This window comes from Mustelus asterias, chromosome 11, assembly GCF_964213995.1.
Source record: "Mustelus asterias chromosome 11, sMusAst1.hap1.1, whole genome shotgun sequence".
NCBI classification, from domain to species: domain Eukaryota; kingdom Metazoa; phylum Chordata; class Chondrichthyes; order Carcharhiniformes; family Triakidae; genus Mustelus; species Mustelus asterias.
The window spans coordinates 45,227,492-45,240,694 of NC_135811.1; the positions used below are offsets into that span (position 1 = coordinate 45,227,492).

The following is a 13,203-nucleotide window of genomic DNA, read 5'->3' on the forward strand; positions in this document are numbered from 1 at the left end:
TGACAGGATGATCATAGATTTATTTTATTGCAAACTGAAACATCCTTGTGTACAGTAGCTATGCTATTTGCATCCAGTTCTATATTAACTGCTCCAAAACCCTCAAAATGATGTTGGTATAAGTAATTTGTCACAATCAACAAAAATTTGATACATCTATTCACAAGCCATAAAAACAGACTGAATGTTTGTTGATACTCTGTTGGCTGTTATTGCTTGAAAAAGCTGCATTTTTGGATCCATTTTTTCAGAATCCATGGATATGCCTGAGTCAAACTGCACTGTCACACACAGTCACAAAATGCTGGAAACTATAGAAAAAAGTAACACTGCAAAGGATTCGAGCCTGCTAGAAAACATCTTTCACAGCAAAACATTTTTTTTTGTTAAATAACTTTTTGTTAGACCAGAGAATTAGCTGTCAAACAATGTATTGTGCTCCAATAATTTCAGAACTACTGCCAAGGTTTTCCAATAGTTTAGTTGGATATTCAGCATATACAATGCAAAAGTTGTCATTAGATATTATCATCTGCAATATTTTTGCAGGCTATGTACAACTACCACTTTATCTAAAAGGTATGGAAGAAAATAGGATTTTTTTTTTTACATTGGTCACCTTTACAAGTGAAATGGATAAGAAATGTATACAAGTTTTGAGTTCTAATACTGCAGGGCTAATGTCTCCAATTTTATCCAACATATTAGGAAATGCAGAAATCACAAAATTTGCCTTAGTTAAGACTGACTGACCCGAAGACAATATTAAATCAATTTTTTCCAACTTTACAGCCATGATTTCACAAAAGATTCTGCAGGATCACTATTCCAAGATGATGTGCCCTTCTGAAATATTGTAGTACTTTCCCACAAAGCAGAGAAAGGCCCTTTTGTGGGTGAGTGGGAGGGAAGTTGAAACAAGTAAAATACTGAAAGGATTCATTCGAATATTACTTTAGACACAAAAATCCTAAAACTGAACGTTGTTATTACATATATCCATCGTAAAAGGTGGTGAGAAAATAGGTAGCTGCCGTGATTTGGTCAGTTTTTCAGAGGCAAAACTTTTTTTTCTATTGCTAACCAAATGCTGGTTACAAACAGATAATTCTTAAACTCTAGTAACACCAAACTAAATAGAAAACAAACAGTTTGGTCATAAATATGCTGGTTAAAACAACCTCACTTAATTTAAATACAAGCATGGGTGCCTTGTATAAAATTGACATTGTACTAAATGTCAAGTACAGTACACATTTCATTTGAAATTAAAGATGGCTTTCAGCAGCAACACCTCAGACTTTACTCTGAAGTTGTGAACCTTCAGACTTGATCAAATAGTCTTCATAAATAAGCCTATTGAACTGTATACGTTTCAATTTCACCCAAGCAACTTTGTGGTTGGCAACTTTGTGGGGGCTATCATGACTTACTACTATCGAATATTCAGAGTTTGGAATGATTAGCTGTTAGCTGCTCCCTGTTGCAAAAATACAGCAATGACCACTGCTGATCACTCTTTTATGTAAGATGGTTAGGCCTTAAAATTCTGTAGTCTTATTTTGCTTCTTTAGTTCTGCCTATCTCGTCACTTTTTGCTTAATATAGTGCAAATGCATTACTGTCATAGTGCATGATAGTGAATAATCAGTTCAGTCATATTATACATCTCTCTATCATACAACTGACATTCATGTTGGTATCATTGAGCTACTAAGATACAGACCAGTATTGCTTCAAGTCAAAATAGTTGGATGTTCAAGGTTGCAACACAGTCCTGGTGCTAAGATAATATTCAATACATTCTTCTGCTTCAGCTATATGCAATCCAGGGGTCCATTGTGCTGCCCAGAATGGCCCCTTGCATATTATCCTATGGACTTGGTCTTCAATATTATCCCCTAATTATTATTATGTTTTAAGCAGTGGTGCATAATTCTACACAAGATTGGAGATATGTATTAAATCGTCTTTCTTGAATGTTGAAGAATATTGAAGTTATTGGAGGCACAAAAGTAAATGGAAACAACAAATTTGTTTTGTATGGAATCCAATTTTTGGATCCTCATTTCTTTTGCTACTATAATAGAAACATATTTAAAATACAAAATTAATGTCCTATCCCCTGTAACTGAACTTTAGTAGTGCAAAGAATGGATTTTAAAATCTTCCAGTTTTACTGGGGAGAAACCGGAAATACTAATATTTCTCAACAAGGATTATTTTTGACAGGTTTTCAACACCGTCTGAGTAAGGGAGTCGTCTGGCCTGGCTTCCTGTTGTCAGCAGCAGTTTATCAATCTAACTCTGCTTTAGTAGCACTGTGTAAACATGGTCATCTGACTTCCTGAAAAAACTTCCTAAAAAAGGTAACCAGCTCCATGCAAAACAAATCCAAATTCAGTTCGAAATTATACAGTCTTAGAAGATTTAACATCTGAATTCTCTGGCGTTTTAACTATGCAATGTGGTAGAAAGTGGTTTGAGATGAAAAGAAAATAACAAAGTTTCCAGCATTTTACTACCAGTTGTATGAGCACATAAAATGTCAAAACTACAAAACCTGTATACAAGATTAAAAACATGGTATAGTTACCAATTATAAGGCTCTATCACAAAAGAAATTTGTCTCAAATATATTACAGTGTAATTTCACTGGTTTATACATTAGTGTTTTGTAGAATTCCAATTTTATGTATGACGTTTCTATGGACAAGTAATTTTAAAATGTCACTCAACTAGTTGAACCATTAACAGGCAGAAGTATGCAGAACTAATCAACTTTGTACACTCCTAGCTGTGAAGAGTTCATTTAAAATAAATGATCTTGGATGAAAGATTGCGCCCCCTCCCCACCCCAACCCTGGTAGAATGGATATGGTCATTCAGGTTTTCTTCCTTTAGCGTCAGCATTCCATAATCTCAAAGTTTTGCAGCCATAAAATTGATCTGAGGTTTTGCTAGTGGAAAGAGTGGTAGACTGCGCTTGAACACAGTCACGTCTTCAATTATGGTTGGCTGAAAAAGGAAAGAAAGGGTCAGATTATTCAGTTAGCATGCATTAAAAAACAAAGAACCCACAAACAATTATAATAGTGTGGGGCCATTTGCCCATTATGTTCATGCCAGCTCTTTCACTCAAACAACCCACACTAATTCCAGTGTCTTGCTTACTTTCCACATATCCCCCTCTACCTCAAATACTTATCTAATATTTTTCCTTAAAAGATGCAATGATGTGTGCCATAACCAGCCCTTGTAGCAAAGTATTCCAAGCTCCATCAACTCAACTGGAAATAAAATTATTCCTCTCTCAGAGCATCACAAATGTCCAGCGTTGTAGTAAAGTTGCAGTTTACATTTTGGGTGAGACTAACATTGAGCCCCTATTGTTTAATTATTCTCAACATTGTAGAGCTATTTAGTTCCTAGTTGTTCTTTGTGATAGTGGAGCTGAATGCAACATGGATATTTTTCACCACGCATGAATTATCACCGTCTGCTTGGTGACATTATTGTGGTAGTCAAGATGTTTTCTTTCTCAGGCAGTGAAAAATATTTTGAATACTACTCCTTTATTTCAGACTATTTTGAATTTCCTAATTTCAAACCCCAAATTCAAAAAGCTGCCAATCGATTCCACCTTCCTCCATATCAAAAGTCCTGATTAGCCAACATTCCTGTCATTCTTTCAACAACGCGCAGTCATTTGACAAGGATTTAGCCGACTGTTTTTGTTGGATGAACTAAATGGTGCACACATTATTTAAATTAGGCCCCAAATCATTTTGCTAGTTGACAATTGAACCTTCTGAGGGGAGTTGTTTTTTTAAATTGTTTATGGGATATGAACTTTACTTGCAAGGCCAGCATTTCTTGCCTACCCCTAATTGCTATTAAGGTGGCGATTTTTGAATCGCTGCAATCTATATGGTGCAAGTACACCCACAGTGCTGGTAGAAAAGTTGTTCCAGGACTTTGGCCCAGTGACAGTCACACAATTTACAATACAAAGGTAACAATTCCTAGTCAGGATGGTGGAAGAATGGAAGAGGAACTTGCAGGTGGTGGTGCTCCCATGCCTCTGCCACCCTGTTCTTCTAGGTGGTAGAGGTTGCAGTTGAAGGAGCCTTGGTGAATTGCTGTAGTGCATCGCTGGTGGAGAGTGTGAAAGTTTAAGGTGGTGCATGGGGTGCCAAATAAGTGGGCTGCTTTGTCCTGGATGGTGATCAACTTAGTGTTCTGGAAGCTGTACTGAACCAGGCATTTTGGAGAGTCAAGAGGCAAGTTGCTTGCTACAGAATTACCAGCCTCTGGTGCGACTTCAAATAAGAATATTTATGACTGGGTCTGGTCAGTGATAAGCCATATTGATGGTGCAACACTTCAGAGAACACAGCACCTATCAGAAAGTAGAGTGATATGGGATTGATTTAACGGAAATGTATTTTTATACAGCACATCAAAATGTCAAAAAACATCCCAAGCCACTTCAGAGAAGTAACAGAGGGTGGTAGTGGAAGGGTCTTTTTCCGGCTGGAGGCCTGTGACTAGTGGTGTTCCGCAGGGCTCTGTATTGGGACCTCTGCTGTTTGTGATTTATATAAACGATCTGGAGGAAGGTGTAACTGGGGTGATCAGTAAGTTTGCGGACGACACAAAATTGGCAGGACTTGCAGATAGTGAGGAGCATTGTCAGAAGCTACAGAAGGATATAGATAGGCTGAAAATTTGGGCAAAGAAATGGCAGATGGAGTTCAATCCTGATAAATGTGAAGTGATGCATTTTGGTAGAAATAATGTAGGGAGGAGCTATACGATAAATGGCAGAACCATAAAGGCTGTAGATACGCAGAGGGACCTGGGTGTGCAAGTCCACAGATCCTTGAAGGTGACGTCACAGATGGAGAAGGTGGTGAAGAAGGCATATGGCATGCTTGCCTTTATAGGATGGGGCATAGAGTATAAAAGTTGGGGTCTGATGTTGCAGATGTATAGAACGTTGGTTCGGCCGCATTTGGAATACTGCGTCCAGTTCTGGTCGCCACACTACCAGAAGGACGTGGAGGCTTTGGAGAGAGTACAGAGGAGGTTTACCAGGATGTTGCCTGGTATGGAGGGGCTTAGTTATGAGGAGAGATTGGGTAAACTGGGGTTGTTCTCCCTGGAAAGACGGAGGATGAGGGGAGACTTAATAGAGGTGTATAAAATTATGAAAGGCATAGATAGGGTGAACGGTGGGAAGCTTTTCCCCAGGTCGGTGGTGACGTTCATGAGGGGTCATAGGTTCAAGGTGAAGGAAGGGGGGGGGGGTTTAAACACAGATATCAGAAGGACGTATTTTACACAGAGGGTGGTGGGGGCCTGGAATGCGCTGCCAGGCAAGGTGGTGGAGGCGGACACACTGGGAACGTTTAAGACTTATCTAGACAGCCATATGAACGGAGTGGGAATGGAGGGATACAAAAGAATGGTCCAGTTTGGACCAGGGAGCGGCGTGGGCTTGGAGGGCCGAAGGGCCTGTTCCTGTGCTGTATTGTTCTTTGTAACAAAAATGAGATACTGAGCCCAAGGAGGATTGGAAATATTAGATCTTGGTCAAAAAGAGATGGGTTAAAAGAGGAGAGGGATGTGGTGGTAAAAAGATGGTAACTGCAACGTTAAGACAGCTGAAATTCAATTACTAAATGATGGGACAAAGAAGGAGCAGATGGACAACGAGCCAGAGTTTGAGTAGGGCTGGAGGTGGTTAAAGGTATGGAGGGCCAGAGGCACAACCAGGATTTAAGCATGAGGATGAGAATTTTAAAGTCAACATTTAAGTTCCAGGAGTCAAGGTAAGCCACAGAGGACAGAGCGATGGGCGAATAAAACTGAAGCTTACGGAGTGGAGGATGGCAGGTCAACATTGGAATAATAGAGTCTAGACAGAACAAAAGCATGGATGAGGGTTTCAACAACAGATGAGCTGAAGTAGAAATGATCTTTGTGATGCACATAAGGCTGGAAGCGGAGGATCAAATAGGATTACGCTGCATACAGTCTGGTTCAATCCGAGACCACACTGGTTAGAGAGTCAGACCTAGCACAAAAGGATGATGATTGTGGTTGTTGGGGGTCAATCATCTCAGTCCCAGGATATAGAACATTACAGCGCAGTACAGGCCCTTCGGCCCTCGATGTTGCGCCGACCAGTGAAACCAATCTAAAGCTCATCTAACCTACACTATTCCAATATCATCCATATGTTTATCCAATGACCATTTAAATGCCCTTAATGTTGACGAGTCCACTACTGCTGCAGGCAGGGCATTCCACTCCCTTACTACTCTGAGTGAAGAACCTACCTCTGACATCTGTCCTATATCACCCCTCAATTTAAAGCTATGTCCCCTCGTGTTAGCCATCACCATCTGAGGAAAAAGGCTCTCACTATCCACACTATCTAATCCTCTATTCAGTCACCTCTTAACCTTCTTCTCTCTAACAAAAACAACCTCAAGTCCCTCAGCCTTTCCTCATAAGACCTTCCCACCATACCAGGCAATGTCCTCTGCACCCTTTCCAATGCTTCCACATCCTTCCTATAATGCGGTGACCAGAACTGTACACAATACCCCAAGTGCGGCCACACCAGAGTTTTGTACAGCTGCAACATGACCTCCTGGCTCCGAAACTCAATCCCTCTACCAATAAAAGCTAACACACTCTGTACACCTTAACAACCCTATCAACCTGGGTGCCAACTTTCAGGGATCTATGCACATGGACACCGAGATCTCTCTGTCCATCCACACTACCAAGTATCTTACCATTAGCCCAGTACTCTGTAATCCTGTTACTCCTTCCAAAAAGTGAATCACCTCTCACTTTTCCACATTGAACTCCATTTGCCACACCTCAGCCCAGCTCTGCAGCTTATCTATGTCCCTCTGTAACCTGCAACAACCTTCTGCACTGTCCACAACTCCACCGACTTTAGTGTCATCCGCAAATTTACTAACCCAGCCTTCTAAGCCCTCATCCAGGTCATTTATAAAAATGACAAACAGCAGCAGCCCCAAAACAGATCCTTGCGGTACACCACTAGTAACTGAACTCCAGGATGAACATTTCCCATCAATCACCACCCTCTGTCTTCTTACAGCTAGCCAATTCCTGATCCAAACCGCTAAATCACCCTCAATCCCATGCCTCTGTATCTTCTGCAATAGCTTACCATGGGAAACCTTATCAAACGCTTTACTGAAATCCATATACACCACATCAACTGCTTTACCCTCATCCACCTCTTTGGTCACTTTCTCAAAAAAATCAATAAGGTTTGTGAGGCACAACCTACCCTTCACAAAACCGTGTTGATTATCCCTAATCAAATTATTCCTTTCTGGATGATTATAAATCCGATCTCTTATAATCCTTTCCAAAACTTTGCCCACAACAGAAGTAAGGCTTACTGGTCTATAATTACCAGGGTTGTCTCTACTCCCCTTCTTGAACAAGGGGACAACATTTGCTATCCTCCAGTCTTCTGGCACGATTCCTGTAGACAATGACGACAAAGATCAAAGCCAAAGGCTCTGCAATCTTTTCCCTAGCCGCCCAGAGAATCCTAGGATAAATCCCATCCGGCCCAGGGGACTTAGCAATTCTGGAAAGTGTGAAAATAGATAACACCACCTCCTTATTAACCTCAATCCCGTCTAGTCCAATAGCCTGCATCTCAGTATTCTCCTCGACAACATTGTCTTTTTCCTGCGTGAATACTGACGAAAAATATTCATTTAGCGCCTCTCCTATCTCTTCAGGCTCCACGCACAACTTCCCACGACTGTCCTTGACTGTCCTTAGTCATTCTTTTATTCCTGACATACCTATAGAAGGCTTTAGGGTTTTCCTTGATCCTACCTGCCAAAGACCTCTCATGTCCCCTCCTGGCTCTTCTTAACTCTCTCTTTAGCTCCTTCCTGGCTAACTTGTAACTCTCAAGCGCCCTAACTGAGCCTTCATGTCTCATCTTTACATAAGTGACATTACTGCAGGAGTTCCTCAGGGTCGTTCCTCAGCCCAACCATCTTCAGCTGCTTCGTCAATGACCTTCCCTCCATCAGGAGGTCAGAATTCTGGATATTTGCTGACGATTGTACAATGTTCAGCACCATTTGTGACTCTTCCTTGTCCATATGCAGCAAGACCTGGACAATATTCAGGCCTGGGCTAACACCTCAGTAGTGCAAAACAACAGCCATTTCCAACAACCTCCCCCATGCTATTCAATGGCATTAGCATTGCTAAATCCGCCCCCACCAACATCCTGGGGCTATCACTGAATTGGAAATGCCACATAAATACTGTGGCTTTGAGAGCAGGTCAGAGGCTGGAAACTCTGCATCAAGTAACTCACTTCCTGACTCCTTTAAGCTTGTCCATCATCTTGAAGGTATGTCAGAAGCATGATGGAGTACTTCCCATCTGCCCAGATGAGGGAAGCTCCAACAAAACTCAAGCAGCTTGACACCAGCCAGGACGAAGCAGCCGCTTGATTGACAACCCATCCATCACCTTAAAGATTTATCCTCTCCATCAGTGACGCACAGTGGCAGTAGTGTGTGCCATCTACAAGATGCATTGTAACAACTCACCAAAGTTCTTTCTGTAGCACCGTCCAAACACGTGACCTCTACCTTCTGGAAGGACAAGGGCAATAGATGCCGGAGAACTCCACTGCTTGCAAGCTCCCCTCCAAGTGACACTCTCCTGATTTAGAACTATATCACCATTTCTTCAGTCACCGAATTAAAATCCTGGAACTCCCTTCCTAACAGAACTGTGGGTGTACCTACACCACAATGACTGCCACCATTCCAAGAACACAGCTCACAAACACCTCCTCATGAGACATTAGAGATGGCCTAGCCCGAAATGCTCACATAAAAGTTAGGAAAAAAATAAAGACAGAATTTGTGGACGGTACTTAAATAGAAGGGGAAGTAGAGAAAATCTGGCAAAGTGATTCCAAGGCCTGGGACTTTAACAACCTCTTTTTGTCTTTCTATCAAGACAGTAACAGGGTAGTCTGCGTCTTTGGTGGAAGTCCCCAGGGGAGGTGGACTTTGAGTTGGTGGTCGTGGATAGTAAGCTCATGGGATGAGGGATATATTGAATGTGGATCTTCTTAGGAGTACCTCTGCATAGATTACCAACTGAATCCCACGAAGCAAACTGATCACTAACCTTATATTGTGCACTATATCGAAGGAAGAAAAGCATCTGGAATATACTTTGCAAGAAGTTATGCTTGTTGTGATAGAGTGAGACACTCAAGCAGACGGAAATGGATGACAGTGCAAGAAATAAAATTAATTAACCTGAAATTAAATACAATTCAGATTTCTCAGGAGCTACTAAAGAAAAGTGAAGAACAGGCTTGCAAGGAAATATGCTTTAGGAAAAATGAAGAATGGGAAATCACATGGAGTCAAGCAAGACTGAAGATTTAAACATCACTGAGGAAGGGGAAACTAGGGAATGGCATAGAATTTCCAAGTTGATTTAAAAATAGCAAGTGCAAGAGAGATCCTGGTAAGAGTAGGCTACAGGTCACTGCAAAGTAAAGGGAGTGGATGTACTGCTGTTGGAGGGCTTAAAAAGCTCATTACTGAGGCCTCAATTGTAATCTCAAAAGAACTTTAATCTTCCTCACCTTTGGGATTTATAATGGGGTTAATCTGTATGCACAAGGGATTTTATTCAAAGTACTTGAAGGATCTTTTCTTAAGCAAGTCAGGGAACTCATGCAGACAAAACAATATTGGATGTGTTTTCAACTGATGGAAACAGTAATAAGCCAAGTTGAAGGAGTAAAATTGGGACTTTAGTGATTGCAGTGCTTGCTACTGTGAGGAATGAATGAAACCAGTTAAAGTCAGAAAATTAGACTGGGGGAATCAAACGCTGCGTTAAGGGAATAATATAAGACTAGCTAACATGGAAAAACTATAAAGATGGTTTTTAACTAAAACTTGCAAAGCAGTTCATCTCAAAAGATCCGAACACATCAAGTCAAACAAACCGAAAAGCGGCAGATGGCAGATACTTCAATAGAGATAAGTGTTATGTCATTACATTAGGCAAAGGTGAGAATCGAACAGTAACATGTGGTAACAGCAGTCAAAAGATCAGGGAGAATTGATAATGAGGTCGTTGAAATGTTTAGTATTCACAGGTGGTCAAGAAAGTAAATAAGCAATTTGGAAGTTATTTCTGACATTAGCAAAACTGTGCTGTGCTCAATTTTGGTTCTAATTTACAGGAAAATAGCTACTTGGTAGGGGGGTTAGTCCAAAATAGGAACACAAAGGTTGTTTTCTGAATTTAGAGGGTTAGGTTATGAGCAAAAATTGTCCACTTTGCACCTGATTGGGTGGCTGGTTAGCCCTACTGCCTCAGTGCCAGGTTCAATTCCCAGCTTTGGTCAGTGTCTGTGCGGAGTCTGCACGTTCTCCCAGTGTCTGGATGGGCTTCCTCCAGGTGCTCTGGTTTTCTCCCACAGTCCGAAAGGCATGCTGGTTAGATGCATTGGCTATTCAAAATTGTCCCTCTGTGTACCTGAACAGGCACAGAGTGTGGCGACTAAGGGATTTTCACAGTAACTTCATTGCAGTGTTAATGTAAGTGTTGCGGCACTAATAAACAAACTTTAAACTGATGAGGGATGCACTGGAGGGAATTGATTTTTTTTTTTAAATACAGGGACCTGGAGAAATTAGATCCACGTGTTGGCACAGGGTTCAAGCAAGAAATAAGTTAAACGGTTGGGAAATGAATGAAAATCTGGACAACATCATTTCAGTCAGAGTGTGTGATAGAAATGGGGAATCGATTACTAGGAGTGGTGTAACAGAAAGTAAATGCTTTTTTCCCCTAAAGAACCGTGGCAAATTCTTTTTAGAAAGCTGAACTCAGCAGTTGAGTTCCAGAAGTACAGAAACGGATGGAATTCTTTTCTCTTATGCTACAGCAGCCAACAGCCTTCTCCTCCTCAAATCACACTAAGTTGAAGCCAGGAAATTCATCCAGAGGCAGGGATCCAAAGCATGATTTTGAAACAACCATCGTGCATTTCAGAGTGGCAATGCTAGAAATACTGCAGCAAATCCCTGGACTGTCATCTCATCCATGGATTTGTGTGTGATGGGGGGAGATCAATCTTGTAAAGCAGGGGGAGTAGTAATTTATACACCAGTAAAAAAAAATGATAACGGAATAGGAGCATGAAGGAAAAATTAAAAAGGATTGTTCACCATAGAATCCCTACATTGCAGAAGGAGCTATTCGGCCCATCGAGTCTACACTGACCACAATCCCACCCAGGCCCTATCCCTGTAACCCCACATATTTACCCTGCTAATCTCCCTGGCACTAAGGGTCAATTTACCATGGCCAATCAACCTAACCTGCACATCTTTGGACTGGTGACTGCGCTGCTGAGAAGGTGGTGGGGGGAGAGAATATTACCAAGACAACAATCTCAAAATTATATCTAGACCAGTTAGGAGTGAAATCAGAAAGCAGTTTTTGTTCCACATGAAAGGGTAATAAAAGCTGGAACTTCCCCCACCAAGGAAAATCTGTGCTAGGCTAATTAGAATTTTCAGGTCCGATAACAACAGAGCTCTGTTGGACAAGGTATCAAGATATATGGAGAAAAGGCAGGTAAATGGATTTGAGGTATCTGCCATAATCTAATAAATTGGCCAAGCAGGCTTGGCAGGGCTGAATGGCCTACCCCTGTTCCTAATAACGTTGAAAAATGTAATCGGAGTCTTGTTGTAAAATACTGAGTGCTTTTGATTTTCATGGCTTTCTAATTAGTATCACTGGTTTCTGTTAAAACAAAGATATAATAATTGGCAATGGTTAAAGCTAGACAATACTGTAGCTTTGGCACTGTTCACAACTTTAAATAACCATGGGATACAGTAGAAAATACAAACAAATGGAAGATCATTAAAAAAAATATAGTGTTAAGACTTCAAAAATAAAGGAACATTAACTATTTATTTATTCATTGGTCAATTCAGCAACTTACTGGCTGAAGTGGAGGAGGAAGTCAATGGGATCAATAATCTCACTTACCTGGGGCAAAGGTGGTGCAGGAGTCAGGTTGACGTCATTTAGATGTGGAGCTTGTTCAACAAATGGGCCTAAAATTACAATAGTCATTTGTGAATGATAAGCATTTAGAAAAACACCTTTCTTAAACCCATTTCTTTTAACTGGCTAGTGGCTTTTGCTACCAAATAAACCTATTGGACTTTAACCTGGTGTTGTTAGACTCCTTACTGCTTCTTCAAACAGGCAAACTAGTGGTGGCAGCATACTATTCCAAAAAGTCTAATTTTATAATGTCAGGATATGTACACCAGCATTACATTTAAAATGTGATTGCACAAGCTTGACCATGCATGAGAACTTTGAAGTTGTAGGGTCAATTTTTCTTTGCTGAAGGCTGGCATCTTCCCTCCGATTGAGCAAGGTTCAGTGAGTGAATCCATACACAACGCAGAAAAATGCACAAGTTTCAGTTCACAGGAGATAAGGACCTGTTCATGCTTGAATAGAGGGAGCTATAAATACGCATTTTGGAAAGGGACATTTTAGCTGAAATGTCCAGGCCTGTCTATAAAACATTTTACTCTAACGCCCTAGTTTCAATGTTTTTACATGAAGTGCAGAAACATTTTGAGCTTGTAGTTAGGGACATTGAGGTTCAAAGTCAGGAAGTACATTTTTTTTCAAAAAATAAACCATAAGCACAGGAGATGAAAACACTGGTGGCCAAAAATGGAAAGAGAAATTACATGGAACCTAAGCCTTTGTTACAGATTACAGATCTGCGATGCAGGTGTGTTCAGTGCCACTGGCAGCTTCTGTTAGCGTACATTCTCCATAAACTGAAGGCTCTTTGGGGTCATGCTATCACTTAGCTGGATATTGGGCAACGAAGTGTAATACCCAAACAGACTGTCTTCAGGACTTGGTAAGATCTCGGTTTTCCTCACTACTAGATTGCAGACTGTACCATCTAGAGAGAAAATCTTCAAGTAGTGGCTAATCTCTGATCCCCTACTTCAATTGCCTTTGCTTTAGGTTGGGCTAATAAATCACTTACTACATGAAAAAACCTGCTACTCCATCCTG

At 40.9% G+C, this 13,203-nt stretch overlaps 1 protein-coding gene across 4 annotated transcripts in view; it reads right to left on the reverse strand.

Annotated features, from left to right (window-relative positions):
- ide (insulin-degrading enzyme) overlaps positions 1–13,203 on the reverse strand; it is a 120,032-nt gene continuing 106,829 nt past the window's right edge. For all 4 annotated transcript variants that reach the window (XM_078223520.1, XM_078223518.1, XM_078223517.1 and 1 more), the window contains exons 24-25: positions 12,139–12,206; positions 1–3,018 (exon numbers count right to left, since the gene is read on the reverse strand). In XM_078223520.1, coding sequence (XP_078079646.1) covers positions 2,923–3,018; positions 12,139–12,206 — 164 coding nt within the window. In that variant the 3' untranslated portion in view covers positions 1–2,922. The remainder of the gene's footprint in view (positions 3,019–12,138; positions 12,207–13,203) is intronic.